General features: G+C 41.8%; 1 protein-coding gene across 5 annotated transcripts in view; it reads right to left on the reverse strand.

The window, feature by feature from the left end:
* Positions 1–21,029, reverse strand: part of rap1b (RAP1B, member of RAS oncogene family) — a 441,802-nt gene continuing 420,773 nt past the window's right edge. For all 5 annotated transcript variants that reach the window (XM_060903253.1, XM_060903254.1, XM_060903251.1 and 2 more), the window contains exons 3-8: positions 18,052–18,120; positions 16,904–16,960; positions 12,745–12,885; positions 7,514–7,657; positions 940–1,055; positions 1–701 (exon numbers count right to left, since the gene is read on the reverse strand). In XM_060903253.1, the coding sequence (XP_060759236.1) occupies positions 969–1,055; positions 7,514–7,657; positions 12,745–12,885; positions 16,904–16,960; positions 18,052–18,120 (498 nt within the window). In that variant the 3' untranslated portion in view covers positions 1–701; positions 940–968. The remainder of the gene's footprint in view (positions 702–939; positions 1,056–7,513; positions 7,658–12,744; positions 12,886–16,903; positions 16,961–18,051; positions 18,121–21,029) is intronic.

Raw genomic sequence — 21,029 nt, forward strand, 5'->3', positions numbered from 1 at the left:
TAATAGTGACAGAAATTATAATTTTAATTTTTACACATACATGTATCCACAGGTTTTCCTAAAGATAAAACTTATATCAATAGTTCATGTGATATACCATCTTGGCAGAGCAAAAACTAGTAACTTTTTAAAAGAGAAAATGCATGAAGGAGGAAAATTAGGATGGAAAAAAAAACAAAAGTTACAAAAGACAATCTACAGAAAGAAATGCACAGAAACCAAGGAGCAAAGTTAGCTGTATGAAATGGACTATATAGGTGTCTTTGGACTTCCTCTCATCTCTGGCTAAAATAGTGGTGCTTATAAATATCGCATCATTGTAATTGCCATGGCAACGTGCACAGTCAGGTTCAACACACGCTCCTTACTTTTCCAACGGTGACTGACTCCGTTAGCAATAACACTGTGTGTAGGCTCTGGGTTTTTAAAATTGTTTTAGGATTTTATTCATTTATCCACGTAATTATTGGTGTATTTTAGTTGCATACAGTTAGAATATATATATTTAGAAGTAAAAATCTTTCTTGCAACTCTGGAAAGTGTTGATGGTTATCTATGTGCAAAAAATATGATACTGTAGCCTTGAATCTGTCGGTTGGTTTCTTTAAAGGGGCATCACCACACAGGAAAGTCCATTCGATGTTAGGTTTTAGTAACGTCGGAATGCTGGCACTGCTGACAGACACAGCAGTAAATCAGACCTAGAGAGAGAGAGAGAGAGAGAGAGAGAGAGAGAAAGAAAATGCAAGAACAGACAGCACAGAGAAAATCACATCTCAGAATTCAAGTTTAATCAGACCCAAGCCTCTACATATTCTAATCTTGTATTCTCCTGATTACTGGGTTTATTCAAATGATTAACTTAAGCAGGCAGAACTGATCCTGAATCAGCCAGGAATTCACACACCCACTCAGTCCAATCTGTTCTTCGGTTCTCACCTGGCTCAGAGCAACAGAACAGCTGTGTATTAGAGCAGCTGACAGTTGGACTTTTTGCGTGCCTTCCCAGGTACTGGGGTTTTCCTGTTGATTTGTCGGACCAGGTCATAGAAGATCTACAAAAGCAGACAGCACAGGTCATTACGCTAGAAACGCTGAATTGAATACAACACACACCGAGCTCCATTCACATTTACTATAGAGTGCCTTGCATACATGGTCACCCCTAGCTCTGTGGGCAGAAATGTCTTCTTGATGGTAGAGGAGAACGCCCAGGCTGCTTCAAGCTGACCGGTAACTAAAGGGCTGTTCACACGACAACTTTTACTCCGGTGTAGCACCGGGGCTGCCCCGGTAGAGCGTTCACACGGTACAAAGTTATACTGGTGTAGCCCCTGAAAGCTGCTTAAACCGGTGCAAATCTAACCCTGCTCGGGAGGTGGTTTAAGAAATTTACTCCGGAGTAAATGCTAGTTTGCGGGGCAGCACCGATATAAAATGGGACGTCTGAACGCTACGGGGTAGACTCGCTACACGTGAGGAGAGTTGATTACATACGGGCATTGCATAATTTGCATCCTGGTATTTTGCGCTTCCAAAATGGTGAATATCAACAACAACAGAACTGTGTGTCTTCCAGTGTTGCCAGATTGGACAGTTTTAAGTGCATTTTGGCGGATTTGAACATATTTTGGGCTGGAAAACGTCAGCAGTATCTGGCAACACTGGTGTCTTCATCCACGTTGTTTTCCCGGCGCTTGGTGATGCCATGACAACCGGGAAAAGGAAGTACATTTTCACGCATGCGCATATTTCATTTCCGCATTACTTCTATCGTATAGCACGGTCGCAAAAACTGCCGTGTGAACGCAAGTGGGGCTGCACCGGTGCTAACACGCTTCTCTCTAGTAAGCAGGTTTGTGACGTGTGAACGCTCCACAAAATTTACACCGGTGTAAGATATATCGCAACAAAATACATCAGTGCAGCATCGATGCAAATATGTGCCGTGTGAACACCCCTTAAAATAACCACTCTTTACAAACATGGTAAGCAGAAAAGCAACTCAGAATGCACAACATGTCAAACCTTGACGTGGATGGGCTACAAAAGCAGGAGACCACACTGGGTTCCGTTCCTGTCATCCAAAGAACAAGAATCTGAGACTACCAGTGGACAAAAGCTCACTGAAACTGGACTGTTGAAGATTGGAAGGTGACCAGGTGATGTTTTCTTCCATGAAGCCCAGCTCTGTGGAGTGCCCAGGCTTTTTAATTTAAATAACTACAACTTTTCCAGAACTCTGTTCCACTCATTTTGGTAGCTCATCTTCATGCCAGTCTCTTTCAGTATGTTCGCTAACAAACTCTGGGGTCTTCTGAACAGATGCATTTATAGAGAGATCATGTGATACTTAAACTGCACACTGATGAACTTCATTCTACTAGTTACGTAATGATCAGGGTGGCACAGTGGTTAGTGCAGTCACCTTTCAACTGGAACATGCATGGGTTTCCTCCCACAATCCAAAGACATGTGGATTAGACCAACTGGCTACTTTTAATTGCCCATCATTGTGAATGGTTGCCTCCATGTTAGGCCGGTGACAGATTGGTGACTTGCCCAGAGTGTACCCTACTGCTCATCCAGTGTCAGCTGGGATTGGCTCCACCTTCCCCCAAGACCCTGGTGGATAAGTGGTATGGAGCACTTGCATGTGACGTCACAGCCGATCCAGATTGTGACAGACGCCATCTTATCGGTCAAACGCCATGTTTCCGCCTTCTACTTCTGGTTCTACTTCTGCTTCTACCTTTTCTTCTGGAAAACCCTACTATATACAATTCTACTACAACGGCTGCAGCTACAAGCTCTCCCTACCTGTGCACGTTTATGTTTTGTGTGTGCATTTTTGCGTGTTGTTCGTCTGTATCGGACTTCAATATCCACTACAACCGTATGGACTTACTGGACATTGGTTTCCAGCAGAAAATGACAGTTTGTAGCGATTTCCATTGCATGCACAACATTCCGGACGAGATAGCGAGACCAGCGGGGTCTCTGTGGATTGTTATCGGGTCTGGCAGGCGAAGGAGGCGGCGTCGGGAGCGGAAGCAAAAGCGAGGCTGCAGAGCCGGCCTGTTGACTAAGCTCAGAAAACAGCTACTCAAACCTCCACTGCTAAGCCGCTACCTCTCCAACGCCAGATCCATGGTAAACAAGACGGACGATTTGGAATTACAGCTGAAATGACCTTATTCTATTCTATAATCGGCTGGTCAGTGCTATACTCAATACTTAAGTGACTTACCCATCCAGTGAGGATTTTCTTGTTTACAAGATGCCACATCTGAGTCGCTGACAAATCCTGAATTTCTGTAAAGATAACTGTCCAGAGATTTATAAGCACGCAGTGCTTCACCACTGAACAGCGAGGGAAAGTTAATGAGGTAATTATACACGTCTGGGTATTCCGCTGGCAGTTCAATATCCACTGACACGGTTGTGAAAACTACGTCCGGTAAGCCATAAGGGTCACTAATCTGTAGATCGTTTATTTTAGACATATATCTAGTTATCTGTTCATTAGAAAAATGAGCCGTGTAGTCCGTCGGTTGAAATTGATCCATTCTGTACACGAGTGCAGCAGTATTCAGCTGTGTTTTTTACCGACAAGATGGCGGCTGTGTACTTTCCGGTCACGTGACTGCAAGATCTCTATAGACCGTGGATGGATGGATGCAATGATCAACCAATTCTGATGGCAAATGACTGCACTAATTCAAGGGTTTCCACAGTAGCTCTTTACCCCCCCTCCAGTTTTACAGTGCAAGTGAACGAGCAGCATCAGATAAAGTCATTGCCATTGCTGAGAGACTGAATTTTCTCCACATGACTGGCATGACCAGATGACCGTGAGGTCGCTCAAAATGCATACGCTCACAGCAGAGAGAAATCATCCACTTGACTTGCAGCCGCTTCAAATCACATCTGTACCATTCCATGTGGAGCTCACTGGTTATGGTGGCCACTTTAGTAAAGCGGAAAGAATGAACAGTTATCAAGTATTAGTTACTTTTATAAATGTTGCTCATCAATCAATCATTCTTATCCTCGAATTGTTAAACTGATTCGAGTTTGGCCATAATGAGCTAAGATTTTTTTCTGCCATCACTGTGCTTCACTGACCTGACCACAGGCCAGAGATTAGACAACACCATGACCAGGTATCGCTAAACTTTCTGCATCAGCACAAGAGATGGAGTTTAGAATTAATATCAAATCATATAGCAAAACTTGGACACAAATTCTTTGGTGTGATTGTTTCACATGCAACATCATTTGCACAAACTGTACAAGTGTTGCATCAAGGCACGTGTGTAGTCGTCTGGGGGAGAGGAGAAAACAAAAAACAAACTTCTGCATTTTGTCTAAATCCTGGAAAACAAAAAACAATGAAAAATCGAGTTTTTGAGAGGGAAAAAGGGGGGGGGGGTGAATACTATACATTGACATACTGTAACATTTTCTCAAGTTTCATTTTGCCTGGAAGAAAGGTCATGATATGTGCTTTCATTATTGTGGATAATCTCATCACTACACCTAAAATCCTCCAACTCCATTTTTACACAACATAGTGGAGTGTAGTTTATCATTTGCCTTGTTTCTTTAATAATTATAATACTTGTTTTGCTAGCGGTGTGTTCTAGCTTTTAGCTCCAGTAAAACCAAACTGTGAACACACGTATTGTGAAATCATCTTTAATAATTACCTCGCCCCTGGAGTCCACCAGGGGGCAAGATATTGTTTTTGGTCTTTTTTATTATTAACGATATTACAGAAAAACAGCTGGACCAATCTTCATAAAACTTTCAGGATAGATGGACATTGGTCTCAAATAGACCCGCGAACATTTTGGGGGTCATCCGGTCAAGGTTTTTGTGGCTACTGCCTCACACGCTCATATGTAAGAGTGCAACAATCGTGCACTGTTGGTGATGGGCATACATGTGTTCTGATTAAAATGGCAGGGGAGTGTATACAATTCGGTTCACCATTTGAAATAAATGGACTAGACTAAAGAAATCGCCTTCAGACACGTTTATGCTTATTACAGAGGGAAAGCGCGTTCCACTGAGCTCTCGCGCTGGGCCATTTCCAGGAAATAAGAGTTTGGGTCATGGCGACAACGTGTGTATGTCAGCCTCGGTTCGGAGGGTTCAGTTTCGAAAACTGTAAGAGGTAAGAGTAGAATAATATAAAGTACAGACACTTGGTATATTTTACTTCTGTGATTTTTTTTGGATTACGCTTCATTTTTGTGGCTACTGCCTCAAAATAAATAAATAAATAAATAAATAAATACACACTATTTTTTTCGCGGTCTGGTTTCCATCAAATCCTGTGCTCTGATTGGCTGGCGAGTGGGTCCGTATCCGACGATACACACCCCCACACCCCAGTTACAGACCCCGGTTACAGACCACTGGCGACTCGCTCGTTCACAACAACAAACATAGTAGCATTTTTTGTCAACATTTATCTTTTTTTTTTTTTTTTTTTTAAATAGGATTTATTTATAAGATTATCAAAAATCTTATACATTTTTGCCAGCATTTCTCAGGAGAATAGCATTAATTTTACAGCATGGACAGCGATAACGACAGTCTTCACAGCAAAAGCCAGTTTTACTACCCTGAGGAAGAAGAAATTAAAGAAAACATTTCAGGAGAAAGCTAAAAACCTCTAACTGTTGCTAACGCCGAGCAAAAACATGGCTGAATCCTGAATGACTCAATTTTGTATAAATAGGGGACTACATAGGCGGCAAAATGTAGTTTTTTTTCCTGCCATGGAAGTCCACTTGTATACCGAGGAGGAAGCAATTTGCATTACAGCCGTGAATGAGGATTCAAAATGGCGGCTCGGCTCGGTTTTCCCTTTCGGGTGCTCTCGTTTTCTGTTAGAATTTTGTAAAGAAAAAAAATATTACTTACCAGCTTAAGGTCGGTCCATATGGTGAAATACCGTGACCTCGGCCTTGAATACTGACCTCAGCCCAGAGGGCCTCGCTCAGTACTTTCAAGACCTCGGTCACGGTATTTCACGATACGGACCTCCCAGCTAGTAAATAACACACACACACACACACACACTTTATGGACATGGGATCAGAAAACAATTTTATTTATAAGCAGTAGCCACATGTACCCATAGGGTTCGTCACGATATCTTCCTTTATATTCATCATAAGTGCTACCGGGCGTGGTTTGTTTTGCCTGGCAACACTTGTGATGCTTCTGCCATTTCAGAGACAGCTACTTGCTAGGAAAGTTCAAACTGTAGTCACACCTACTGTATATATGGAGGCGTGATGGTTCAGTACGATTCCGAATGTGGCCGACTTCCCAGCAGCTCTAATTTACTCCGCAGATAGAGTTTCCTGAAAGCCCAGGGGGATGGGACCAACTGATCAATACCCAGAGTTAAGTGGTTTGGTGACGTCCTGCCCAAATACACCCAATTCAACTCATACGCTGATAAACAGACTTACTAAAACTGGTAATGTTAAAAAAAGAAAAAAAAAAGAACCACAGGACTAATCCATGCTGAACATCTACCATCCATGCCCTCAGTTGTGCACCGCTGGGCTGAGACTCAATGATTATCACACACCACCAAAGAACAGCACCGAGAGGCGTTTTCAGTTGACCATGACTACAAATTAACAGTTTGGTGCAAATTATCAAACTGGGAAAAGCTAAACATTGTCTTTCCAGTCATAATTAAAAGCAGCCTGGCTGAAAGTCTAACCAACTGTGATTGATGGCCCTGCATTCCAAAGACAGCAAGGGTCTCCGAATAAAACCTCACTACAGTCCTGATTGAGAAGCATTTTTACTGGTGTCTTGATTTTGATTATGAACAACAGGTAGACTCTAAAGGGTGGCTTCATAGTGCCAAAACAATTAGATTATTTCTTTCAGCCAACACCATGAAGCATGAAACGTACTCCAGGGCAGTGTTAGGATATCATCTAACACTGGAAATGAAGACTATGAGTATTGTCTGACTGATCAGACAAAATTAAGGCTTCATGCTGACAGAACACAAAACAGCCCTATGTTGTCGAGTCAGCAGCAGCAGAGCCCTCATGCACAGAACTTCCTCTGTGTGTGTGTGTTGCAGCTGACTGACTAACATGGCGGCTGTATGACCCTGGATATATCAAGTGATGGAACAGGTTGACCCTTAACACCATATCAGCTGATCAGCAGAACACTTGACACTCCAGCACAAGCATTTTGTTTTATTGAACGACATCATCCAACATCTACTCATCATTTATTCATAGCACGAATTAAAAATAAAACAGACTTGACCCAGGCACAACAGAAGAGTGTGTGTGTGCCACTGTTCAGACTAATAATAAAGCAAGTTACAGATATATTTTTGGGGTTCATCAGTAGCAGTGACGAACAACAGAGGTGTTTAACAAGCGAGGCACAAATGATATAGCGGACAGAGGCAGGTTAAAATGACTGTTGAATTGAAAAAGAACATAAGGCTCACCTCATTGACGTTAATCTTGGACTTTGCAGATGACTCGAGGAAGGCACAGCAGTTCCACTGGCGGGCCAGGTTCTGTCCCTGTTCCTTTCCCACCACTCTCTCATCCTCCAGATCACACTTATTCCCCACTAGGATCATCGGCACCTGCAGAGAGGTGGTGGTTAATTTTGTGGGGTGCGTGGGTGTTTCAAGCCTTTCACTTCTCGCTTACTCCTGAAGCTCAAACTAAACGCATGTTGTATGCACGGTCCACAGGCGACCGCTTTAAACCTACAAGGAAAGTACACCTGCCCCTAAAATCTCATTAAAACTCTGCAATGAACTGTTTGCCAACTTGTCAAAATTATGCATCACTCATGGTGAAATTCAACATTCCATTAAATAAATAGCATCTCTTCTTGAAATACTGTGCTGTTAATTACCACAAACTGCACTCAATGGAAAGCGTAGCCTGGATGCAGACTCAAGCACACTGTAATGGACCAAAGACTGACATTCACTGGGCTTCTACTGTGTCATTTTGGGTCCGTCCCGAACACATGGCTTCACTGGGAAATAGAGCGCATCACAAGTGAGTCTGCACAGGAAAAATCTCAAAGCTGACCTGACTGGACAGTACATTCTTCGTAAACACTTTTTTGTCCCATCGGGACGCATGGATTCTCTATGTGATGTTTGGGGAGATCTCTCAAATAGTCTGAAGCTCATAAAAAGCTAATCATTGAAGCAGTTATGAACATGACAGCAAGTCAAATTTAAACGTACTAGTGCCAGATAATCACCCAGACTCACGGGGCTCCGTGCTGCAGTAACATTCAGTTTCGTAGTCTAATCCATAGCAGTTTTACACAAATACACAGCCTTTACACTGTTTTTAATATGGCTCATTTTATTTTTGCATTTTTTTTAATTATATTGTACAACCCCAATTCCAAAAAAGTTGGGACAAAGTACAAATTGTAAATAAAAACAAGGCAATAATTTACAAATCTCAAAAACTGATATTGTATTCACAATAGAACAGACAACAACTCAAATGTTGAAAGTGAGACATTTTGAAATTTCATGCCAAATATTGGCTCATTTGAAATTTCATGACAGCAACACATTTCAAAAAAGTTGGGACAGGGGCAATAAGAGGCTGGAAAAGTTAAAGGTACAAAAAAGGAACAGCTGGAGGACCAAATTGCAACTCATTAGGTCAATTGGCAATAGGTCATTAACATGACTGGGTATAAAAAGAGCATCTTGGAGTGGCAGCGGCTCTCAGAAGTAAAGATGGGAAGAGGATCACCAATCCCCCTAATTCTGCGCCGACAAATAGTGGAGCAATATCAGAAAGGAGTTCGACAGTGTAAAATTGCAAAGAGTTTGAACATATCATCATCTACAGTGCATAATCTCTGTGCGTAAGGGTCAAAGCCGGAAAACCATACTGGGTGCCTGTGATCTTCGGGCCCTCAGACAGCACTGCATCATATACAGGCATGCTTCTGTATTGGAAATCACAAAATGGGCTCAGGAATATTTCCAGAGAACATTATCTGTGAACACAATTCACCGTGCCATCCGCCGTTGCCAGCTAAAACTCTATAGTTCAAAGAAGAAGCCGTATCTAAACATGATCCAGAAGCGCAGACGTCTTCTCTGGGCCAAGGCTCATTTAAAATGGACTGTGGCAAAGTGGAAAACTGTTCTGTGTTCAGACGAATCAAAATTTGAAGTTCTTTATGGAAATCAGGGACGCCGTGTCATTCGGACTAAAGAGGAGAAGGACGACCCGAGTTATCAGTGCTCAGTTCAGAAGCCTACATCTCTGATGGTATGGGGTTGCATTAGTGCGTGTGGCATGGCCAGCTTACACATCTGGAAAGACACCATCAATGCTGAAAGGTATATCCAGGTTCTAGAGCAACATATGCTCCCATCCAGACGACGTCTCTTTCAGGGAAGACCTTGCATTTTCCAACATGACAATGCCAAACCACATACTGCATCAATTACAGCATCATGGCTGCGTAGAAGAAGGGTCCGGGTACTGAACTGGCCAGCCTGCAGTCCAGATCTTTCACCCATAGAAAACATTTGGCGCATCATAAAACGGAAGATACGACAAAAAAGACCTAAGACAGTTGAGCAACTAGAATCCTACATTAGACAAGAATGGGTTAACATTCCTATCCCTAAACTTGAGCAACTTGTCTCCTCAGTCCCCAGACGTTTACAGACTGTTGTAAAGAGAAAAGGGGATGTCTCACAGTGGTAAACATGGCCTTGTCCCAACTTTGAGATGTGTTGTCATGAAATTTAAAATCACCTAATTTTTCTCTTTAAATGATACATTTTCTCAGTTTAAACATTTGATATGTCATCTATGTTCTATTCTGAATAAAATATAGAATTTTGAAACTTCCACATCATTGCATTCCATTTTTATTTACAATTTGTACTTTGTCCCAACTTTTTTGGAATCGGGGTTGTAAATAAGTTGGATTATTCATGTTCGTTTTGGAAATTTCTAGCTGCCATTAACGTCAATGACTTAGTTAGCTTAGCTGCTTTTTGGTGTGACAGGACATGGCAGACACTGCTAATGTTGTGAGCCTGATTTTTATTTGGGGGGGTCGTCGTCATTTCAGGGTCTTACTTATGAAGAGACAGGCAGGCAGGCAGGCAGACCAAGGACTGATTTAATTGAGAGATCATGGAGCAACCACCAGTCCTTTCAGCTCTCTTGGTACAGTAAAGTTGGTTAGCTTGCCTGCTAAATGCTATGACCAAGCTCATGTACTGTTATCTTTGTCTGCTGACAAGCCAGCTGTGCTTCCCCCATTTTAAAAACCAGCAGCCGCCACCGGCACGGTGCCAACTTTCAGCGCACGTTTCCTGATTCATATGCATGCAGAATTTGTCAGTATTGATCCTACCTTAAAGGTCATCCTGACTCACAGGGGTCAATACTTTGAACACAGCATTAAGAAAGTAAATGACACTCATTTACATTCAGAAAGCAGGGGTGGCCCGAACGGATCAAATCCATAGTTTAGAATGACTAGATATAAAAATCACTAAATATTTATTTTAGGAGTAAACTAACTTGTATGGTTCGGAGTATCTTCCTGAGCAAAAGATAAAGAGAATAGAATTAGAAATTTTTTAAAAATGTTTACCATATACTGCTCAAAACCTTTATACATGTGCATTCATGTAAGGATTTTTGACTAACTAGACTTCTCCCCCTTTTTTTTAAACTACAAAATTTCTTGTCAATCATCATTTCTTGTCTCATCCACAAGTCATTCAAAACAGTTGCTGAGAAGCTGCCGGAGAAGTTAAGATTGAAAGTGATGAGAAACCCCCTGCTGAGCCAGACTGAAATGAAAGGGGAAGCTTGAAAATCTGAGATGAACAGCTCCGATGAAACCTGGCCTGAACTTTTATAAAAAGGAAAAGAAAAAAACCCCACCCCCGACGCTCCAATTCAGTTTTCAGTTCAGCTGTGTGGAGAAGTGAAACTGTACAACAGACTTGGACCTGCTGTACAAAGAGCTTTTCTAATTCATCTACGAGTAGGAAAAGGACTGAAATAGCACATGCCAAAGGGGGGGGCATGACACCGTCTTCCTTCTCGGAAACATTCTGAGCAAGCCTGATATGCATATACGCACATACGTGCGTGCGCGCACACACCTTTTTCACTGGGGTTCATTTCCTGAATGCGCACACACCACAAATACTGGACTTTGACCAAAGATATCTGCAAGTTAACAAAAGCTATAACTAAACACCAGCTACAATGATTATATGGACAATAAAAGTTGGTAAAACAAGATCAGCTGTGAGCTACTGCTCACTTACGTATCCCCCCACTTATATCAGAATACCAGCAATTGAAGGAATAGGACACTTATTATGAATGTTGACTTCAACAAATAATTAACCCTGAAACAAGTAAGTAAAGAGCAGCGTCTCTCCCCAGGGATTTCAAATCACATCCTGGTAAACTGTCATTTTGAAACAGCAGTTTGCTTCTTGAAATGGCATCAAAACCCACCCTGTGCGTTTCATAAATACATTCAGTCAGTAAACAGGAAGTCGATGTGCCACAGACCTGAAAACGGTGTATATGGTATAGAACCCCAAGCTGAAGCTCAGTACCAAATATCAAGCAGTTGTGATTTGTAGTTGCTGAGAAAAATGTGAAAATTTTGTAAATCCACCCTATGGGTTTCATAAATACATTGTCGGTAAACGGGAAGTCGATGTGCGACAGACCTGAAAACTGCATATACGGTATAGAACCCCAAGCTGAAGCTCGGTACCAAATATCAAGCAGTTGTGATTTATAGTTGCTGAGAAAAAAAATTAAAATAAATGTTACGAAAATTTTCTAAATCCACTGCGTGTTTCGTAAATACATTCAGTCAGTAAACAGGAAGTCAATGTGCAACAGACCTGAAAACAGTGTATATGGTATAGAACCCCAAACTGAAGCTCAGTGCCAAATATCAAGCAGTTGTGATTTTTAGTTACTGAGAAAAATATGTTATGAAAATTTTGTAAATCCACCCTATGGGTTTCATAAATACATTCAGTCGGTAAACGGGAAGTCGATGTGCAACAGGCCTGAAAACTGCATATATGGTATAGAACCCCAAGCTGAAGCTCGGTACCAAATATCAAGCAGTTGTGATTTATAGTTGCTGAGAAAAAAAATTAAGATAAATGTTACGAAAATGTTGTAAATCCACTGCGTTTCGTAAATACATTCAGTCGGTAAAAAGGAAGTCGATGTGCGACAGACCTGAAAACGGTGTACATGGTATAGAACCCCAAGCTGAAGTTTGGTACCAAGCGGCTATGATTTGTGGTTGCTGAGGAAAAAGGGTGTTTCGGACGAACGGAGATATGGACGGACAGCGGTAAACCAGTATACAGACCCCTCCTTCGGAACGGATTTTTTTTTTTTTAAAGTGCCATATAAATAAAACTGACTTGAAATGAACAATAAAACAGAACAAAATATTTGGAGTGTGAAGTTTTGGATTTCCGGCCTATAAACAGGGACACAACTAATAAAGTACTGAATCCATCAAACAACCCTACGAGAGTAAAGCTATCTAGAAAGGAAAACAGCCTGGAGGAGAACATGATGGGCTACTGACAGAAAGCAGGGCTTTATAAACGATGAATGAACAGCTGGATGAATGGGGTCGGACAAGAAAACTCACATCATCGGTGTCTTTAACCCGCAGGATCTGTTCTCTCAAGTCCTGCAGGTCGTTGAATGTGGACTGTGCAGTTATGGAGTATACTAGTGCGAAGCCCTGGCCGTTCTTCATGTACAGGTCCCTCATGGCTGTGAATTGTTCCTGTTAAGAGGAGGGAAAAAAAAAATATTGCAATATGAAGACTGTGAATGAAAAGCTTTTAAAGGCAGTAACGCTAGTGATGCATATCTTCCTCGGGCACTGTAGCATAGCTGCCCACTGCTCTAGGTATGCGTGTGCTCACTTTGTGTGTATGCACGCACGTGTTCACTGCTTCAGATGGGTTAAATGCAGAGGAGGAATTTCACTGTGCTTGAGCGTACATGTGACAAAATAAAGGCTGCTTCTCATACTTTTCAAAGTGAAATAAACATAAAAGTGAATTTTTAAAAAAAATTTCTGGCAACGTTGGCTTGTACGCCAATAACGCAAATATTGTCTGTCTAAATTGCAAAAAGATTAGAAACCAATATTTTCGCAAGCTGCACTCATTTTCCAATCCCAGGCATAAACAAATCTTGACTGCATTACAATAATTAATATGAATTCTTTAGGCCAACAGTGTCATAATTCAAAAGGATGATAGAGAGTATCCACTATTTATTATTGTCCTAAGAAGTAGAAAGCCTCAGTCTGGCTTTAGTCTTCATTAAGTCTGACTTTTGCCTGAAGACTAAGCTGTTGTCCTGTTCCTCTCTTGCTAAATGCTCGGTTGCTAAGGACAAAATATGAAGTACGAGAAGGCCACATCATTGGATATAATGACTTGTTTGCTCACAGGACAGGATCGTCCTTGTGATTTACTCAGCAGAAATATGCGCACGTGCCCTGACACACAATCATCACTGAGGCTGCATAGTGAACAGCTCTCCAGCCTGAAATAGTGCAAGGCGAATGTGAGACAGACAGACAGACAGACAGACAGACAGAGGTTTTCCTGGCTTTGTGTATTATTAAGAAAACTAGAACACATGAAACCTTTTCTCTTTGCCATCACAACCTTCATTTATTCTTACAAGGATTATAATTGAAACCTACGGTATCTGCAAGTCGAGGTGATCAGCTGATCCTCATATCAACTAACTCGCTCATCCCAGGACTCTTATTCACAATCTGCTCATACGCAGCATAAATAAACATATTTAAAAAAAACAGTACTGTTTGCCTTTAGTTCTACAGCTGTATGCTTTATGGATTTACAATTCCACTATCAAGCGTCACCCAGAAGAAGACGGGTTCAACTTTTGAGACTGGTTCCTCTCAAGGCTTCGTCCTCTTGTCACCTTATAGGGTTTTTCTTTGCCACAGTCACCTCTCTTACCTTACAGATGAAAATCTACTTCAGGGTTTCTAAAAGCTGCTCTGTGACGATGACTACTGTTAAAAGCACTACACAAGTAAAACCGAATTGAACTGTGAGAGCTGCGCTGTTCAACACTCTCAGACACACACATGACCGAGACTCTCGAGGTGGGCCTTCTATCAGGTGCCTTTTGAGTCGTTTTGGCTCTTCCCTGTTTGACAGCACAGCAATCCTGGAGCAGAAAGCCCAAGGACAGTGTTGGCCATCTGTTAGCAGGGCTCTCGGGCTATAAAGCAAAGGAGTGGTAAATGGCAAACATGTCTTCCTTCCCTCAGGGGAAAAGGCCTTTTTCTGCTCCATGTTCACTTCTGCACTGGAGTGAGGAAAGGAGGCCTGTAGTTACAAAACGCAATAAACCAAAAACGCAACAGCAAAACAGTAAACGCAATAAAACCAAAAACGGCTGGAAGTATGAAATGAGCCTAAACGAATCTACTGAAGACTTAATGCTTATTTTTCTCAGCAGAATATCATTTTACTTTAGAAAAGCTGCCAACTTTGCATGGCATTTAGTCTGGTTAACACCAGACCATATCACAAGTGAAATATGGTCTGGAATCCGCCTACTGAATTTCTCGTAGGGGAGGTGTGGTTTACGATTGTCAACGGCCGTTTATTGGACGTTGCGAATGTCTATCATTTGGCGTATACGTAGCCCATGGCCAATCATGGCAGTTGTACCCGGTGACGTAGTTAGAGCGATGAAGAAGATGAAGAGGCGAAGAAGAGAAGGAAAGAGAAAGAGAAGGCAAAACAAAAATAGACTAACACCAAACGCTGTTCTTTTTTTAAAACAAACTTTCGCTCTAAACTATTCAGAACAGTGTCTAAAGCTTGGTCGAAAGTTTGGTTCGTATCGCTCGCCGCCATGTTAAATGTGATCCGTAAACAGTCCCAAATAAACTACAAGCTTCCGTTTGTCGAGTAGTACACGTCACCGTCTTTCCACCCCTCCCCACTCTCTGATTGGCTCCCTAACTCAGGCGAGCCTTTAGACCATAGTTTCCATGCTGTCTTTTCAGATCGGAACGATTGTGCAAAGCAGCATGGGATTTCCCAGGCTACATGGCATTAATATAAAGCATACAAACATTGAAAACTTGCCTAAAGGAAGCCAGGTGGTTCAGAAGAAATAACTATTCATAATAATAATAATAATGTGTATTCTGCGATATATAACAAAGCAACACGATACTATAACTACATTAGGCGTAACTTTGCACGCTAACTGCAAATTTAGTGCGCACGTTAAGACTAAGCTCTATGAAGCCAATAAGTGTCCGTCTATGATCCGAAGCCTTCGTAAGGAAAGATGCTCGCAATTGGAAATAGATCACCTTTTTAATTCCATTGCTTTCTAAATTACTTTACGGTCTACCGGTGATTGCTGCAAGTCAGTCTGATCTTACTATTCTGCAACAATTTTTAACGAGATGTTTTAAACGACGCTATACTTCAACTCATTTCGACATTTTTAGTCTCCTTGAAAAACGTGACCACCAACTGTTTGTCGTCACAGATCATCCACTATTCAGCTTGCTGCCTTAGGTAAAGGAATCTTCTGCGCACCTAAGGAACAGATCCAGCGTTATGCCTAGAATAAGCACAGAGCGTTTTAGGAATAGTTTTTAAAGGAACAGTCCACCATACTTCCATAATGAAATATGCTCTTATCTGAATTGAGACGAGCTGCTCCGTACCTCTCCGAGCTTTGCGCAACCTCCCAGTCAGTCAGACGCGCTGTCACTCCTGTTAGCAGTGTAGCTAGGCTCAGCATGGCCAATGGTATTTTTTGGGGCTGTAGTTAGATGCGACCAAACTCTTCCGCGTTTTTCCTGTTTACATAGGTTTATATGACCAGTGATATGAAACAAGTTCAGTTGCACAAATTGAAACGTAGCGATTTTCTATGCTATGGAAAGTCCGCACTATAATGACAGGCGTACTAACACCTTCTGCGCGCTTCGGCCACTACAGCCCCAAAAAATACCATTGGCCATGCTGAGCCTAGCTACATTGCTAACAGGAGTGACAGCGCGTCTGACTGACCGGGAGGTCGCGCAAAGCTCGGAGAGGTACGGAGCAGCTCGTCTCAATTCAGATAAGAGCATATTTCATTATGGAAGTACGGTGGACTGTTCCTTTAATAGATTAATTTTTAAGTTGATGTAGGTTTTTGGATCAAGTTTTACATTTAGGCATTTCTGTCAGTCATTTATATTGTTACACTTGATATGTATTTTTTTTTTAATCTAGTGAATAAAGACATAAAACAAAAATAATAAATGGCTGTGCATTAAATCGCATCGAAAAGAGTAATTCGTCTTCCTTGTAAGAGTCATGGGCTATGTTCAATGAGCTTACGATGTTAAATAAGGATCTCGCCTTTCTGTTTTGAGTTTATGTTGGTGTTTCTCAGCGTGCTAGCGTGTTTGGTTATCACCATAGTGAACACCACAAATGCCAAAAACACGTGCTTGAAAGTTCATGGACTTTTTCCAGGCTGAACCCAAATACTAGAAATGATGTGTCTCAGAGCACCAGAACAGACAAGTCAAAGCAGACGCCTTTCTAAAAGCATCTTTTTATAGGAATCCAAATCTGATTTTCCTTATGTAATAAATAAATAAGTAAAGAATAAAAGGCATGCCTGCATTACAGTAAGTGATGTGTGGGTAACTGGCATGACAGACAGTCCATCTACAGTAAATCAATAACATGCAGTGTTTAAAGTCGTATCAGTATCATGTTCTTTACCGTCCCTGCAGTGTCCAGGATCTCCAACATACACTGCTGGCCATCCACCTCCACTTGCTGCAAAGGGGGGGAAAAAAAAAAGAAAATGTAAAACAGACATTAATGCTTTCTCTCCAGCACGTTTAGACTATATAATGATGCTGCCCATAAAACAGTGCAACACTTATCGAACTTCCTGCCGACACACAAGCGATGCACAGAGCAACAAGCTGGCTGCGCTAACTGCTAATTTTAAAGAAAAGCTGCAGGGGTCACCAATTCTCTCACAGGATTGCTCAGATGGGTAATTTGGCATTTGAAATTACATGATCCGAGGATTGAAATAAACCTCCTAATATAGCAGAAATCATTATATAAGCATGAAAGACATTCCTGGCTCTGGTTTGGGGGTTTCCATGTCCTCTTTGCTTGGATGGATGACAGTACGACACTGGCTCGTATCCAGTGCTGTACTGCATTCTGTCAGCACCGGTAAACCTTACCCACAGGAAGTGCCCCTGGGGCACCAGCGTGCAGCACAGTGAGGAAGAAGGGTGGTGACCCACATGGGACTTCCTGTTCGCATTAGAGAGAAGCTGCATTTTTAGTCATAGCTGTCATCTCGGTATGACCATTCATAAACACAAATGGCAGTGAACACGACAGGCAGCAGATTTATGCATGACCACAGTCTTTCCTTTCTTTCTGATCGGTCTTGTTACCCGCACAGCTCAGGTAAATCACTGCACAGGAAAAGCGAGTGCAGACCATTGACCGCGAGCCCAATGCATGCACAGGAACAGTACTGTAGACACACACGCTCACTTTGACACATTACTGGTACAATGCTTAGTGACATTCACGTGCCTGCAGTCATTCAAAAGGGACAAAGGGACGTCTGTGTATGCTGTGGAGAAGACAGACTGATAGCTGAGGAGTTTAGTGATAATTTCCCTGGAGCAAAAATATCCACAAGCAGAACCAGGAAGACATCCAGTCGCTCATTTGTCCAAAAAAAAAAAAAAAAAAAAACACCACAAGTGACCACCCAGAGTGTGATATTTAGAGAGGATTCACTTCTCATCAGAAATAACCATCATGCCATTCCATTATAAACCAAGATTAGGTGATGTTATGCTGCTCTAGGACACACAAGGAAGTTTACTCACCTTTCTATACGAGTCTTCTATTGTGGGGTCATACTTCTCCACAAAGATGCCCTGAACAAACTGAACAGTCTTGGAGAGGGAAGAGGAGAAGAAGAAGAAAGGGGGAGAGGAAAAAAAAAAAAAGCAGCTTATTCAAACTGAAATTCATTTACACCATAAAGTATTTCAGATTACTTGGGACAATACTATTAATTAGAATAAAGTTGCATAATAAGAGAGACATTGAAAACAGATTTTTCCAATGGATCGAGCATTACTTAGCTATGCAAACCACAAATCCAACTTTTAGGGCAGACACTACTACTATTTGTTCTCATTGCACTCTATCTGGTGCGGGAGCTATTTCAGTACAATCCTGAGGAAGGGAAAAAAAAAACCAAACACCACCACTCAGTCCAACTTGCAAGAATTAGCTCAGTGCATAGATGTCCTATTTTACGAGGCAGAGCGATGCGAGTGTGCGTTCAGGTAGATCTAATTTACTTCCTTCAAATCAATGATTGGGATGCTCCCGACAGACATCTAATAATTCACGAGACTGCAAAAGTCTATCGAATGTGAGCGGACTGGAAATGTTTCATTCGTTCAGAAATGTCTTAATTATTTAAAAAAAAAAAAGTTTGCTTTACATATTTGGTACTTATAAGAATTAAACTTCTACAACAGCAGAGATATCTTTGTCTCTTTATGGAATGAGACTTGAAATAAAAGACATGCATAAGGCCTGAAGGTGTTTTAAGAAGTGTTAGGGACACTAAGGCCATCATAAAAAAAAAATCCGTTTCCTGTCCACCGGGTGAGCAAAAAAATTTTCAGTCGGGAGGGAGGGAGGGATTTTTTTTTTAATTTGTTTTTATTATATATGGATGGATAAGAAATCGCAATGCTGTGTTTGCTTTTTCTTTCAGTACTTTTTTATTCCAAAAGCAGACACATTTAATAAAATGACAGTTTAATCAACTGAAACTTGTACAAAAACTTTAAGTTAGCATTTTAAATGCTGACTGCAACATTTGCAAAACTTTTACAAAGGTACTTAAAATGTCCGACACACGGACTTTTTGTAGTTCTAAATCGACCGTTAGGCCTAGTTCGGATGAAATTACACTATTAAAATGATCACTGAATGATTTGTTTTTCTGAATCTTTACTATTTTGTTGTTCGCTAGAATACCATTTTGCGATTTCACACTTAAGCAAATGTTTGAAAACTCCGGATCTCCTTCCTTCATGGTGGCTGCCATTTTTTTGTGCCGCACGGCGCATGCGCAGAGCTGATTCGACAGGGCTTTCCACAAGCGCCGGCTGCCGGCCATACAGCCGACTACACAATTAAGTCCAGCCGGCTACTTTAATGACTTATTTTTGTAGCCCACAGGCTCTAAATATAAATTTTCGATTTTAATAAAATTAAATGTTTATCTAACGGACTGACAATAATGTCAAACTGAACCGCACTCATTTAAGTTGTGATTCGCGCTGTTTGTACCGATAATAACCACAAATTCCCTGCCAACTTCGTTGATCAAGGGAGAGTAACTCATCCACGGCCCCGACATGCGGTGTGCACGCGCGCACTCGGCGGAGGCAGTATGAGCCTTAAGGCCTCTGCATGCTCTTGCGACAAGGCTTTCGCAGATAGCTTTTCGCAGACAGTTGTAATTTATCGTTGAGCGGGGAGTAATAGGCGTGCGCGATGTTATTCACCGCCACAACGCAAGAGGGCGCGAAGTCGCTAGGAGTAGTTGGTGGGTGTGGTTAGTGGAGTGTTTATCCTCCGGTTACTTATAATGACTAGAACTGGAGTCGTATAGATGTACGTACTTCCTCACTTCCTCGATCAACCGCTCTTCATGCTGCTCCGTCTTTGCTCGTGTTTTTAAAAATGGCGGTCGTGAAAACAAAACAAACCGGGAAAGTAGGGAAGCGGAAGTGCGTGTACAGCGGATGTAGAGTGGACCAATCAGAGCCCTCTTTTTGCAACGCTGTCTGCGAGGCTTCTGCGGTGGTCACAATTTTTGGGAGGTGCGCGCAGAGCGTCTGCGAAGGTGGGGGGGGCTACGCAGACGCCATCTGCGGCGCCGTCTGCGAGGACTGGGTTGTCAGCATAAATTGGCCTTTAGTGGAAAGCCCTGGGCATGCGTAAATGTCAAGTTCGAGTTTAGATTTACGAGCCCGAAAAAAACGTCGAAAAACTGGCGTTAAAAAAAAAATTTCACCCGCACAAACGGCACTCACCCGGCCGGTGGACCGGAAACAGAACATTTTTTAATAATGGCCTAAAGACAGCTGTTGCTTACAAGACAATTATTTTAAAAGGCAGTGCTGTGTTTTCTTTGCGGATATATTAGGAAAATATGGCCATTTCGCTTATATTTTCCATTGAACCTTTTTGTAAAATGTTTAGATCGGTGTGATTCTGAATCCTAAGAAGAAAAAAAAAAAAAAAAAAACCAGATCAACTGAGCTACTGCTCACTTACCCCTCTCTTGCTTATATCAGAACGCAAGCAATCAGACACTTATGAATGCTGACAAATAATTAACCCTGAAACAAGTAAACAGCCGTGTTCTCCCCAGGGATTTCAAACAGCATCCTGGTAAACTCATTTTGAAATAGTGTCAAAATCCACCCTGCATGTTTTGTAAATACATTAAGTCTGTAAACAGGAAGCCGATGTGCGACAGACCTGAAAACGGTATACATGGTATAGAACCCCAAGCTGAAGCTCGGTACCAAATACCAAGCAGTTGTGATTTGTAGCTGCTGAGAAAAGAGTTATGAAAATTTTGTAAATCCACCCTATATGTGTTTTGTAAATCCATTCAGTCGGTAAACAGGAAGTCGATGTGCGACAGACCTAAAACGGTATAGAACCCCAAGCTGAAGTTTGGTACCAAGTGGCTATGATTTGTGGTTACTGAGAAAAAGGGTGTTTCGGACAGACGGAGATATGGATGGATGGACGGACGGACAGA

The sequence above is a fragment of the Neoarius graeffei genome, chromosome 21 (genome assembly GCF_027579695.1).
Source record: "Neoarius graeffei isolate fNeoGra1 chromosome 21, fNeoGra1.pri, whole genome shotgun sequence".
NCBI classification, from domain to species: domain Eukaryota; kingdom Metazoa; phylum Chordata; class Actinopteri; order Siluriformes; family Ariidae; genus Neoarius; species Neoarius graeffei.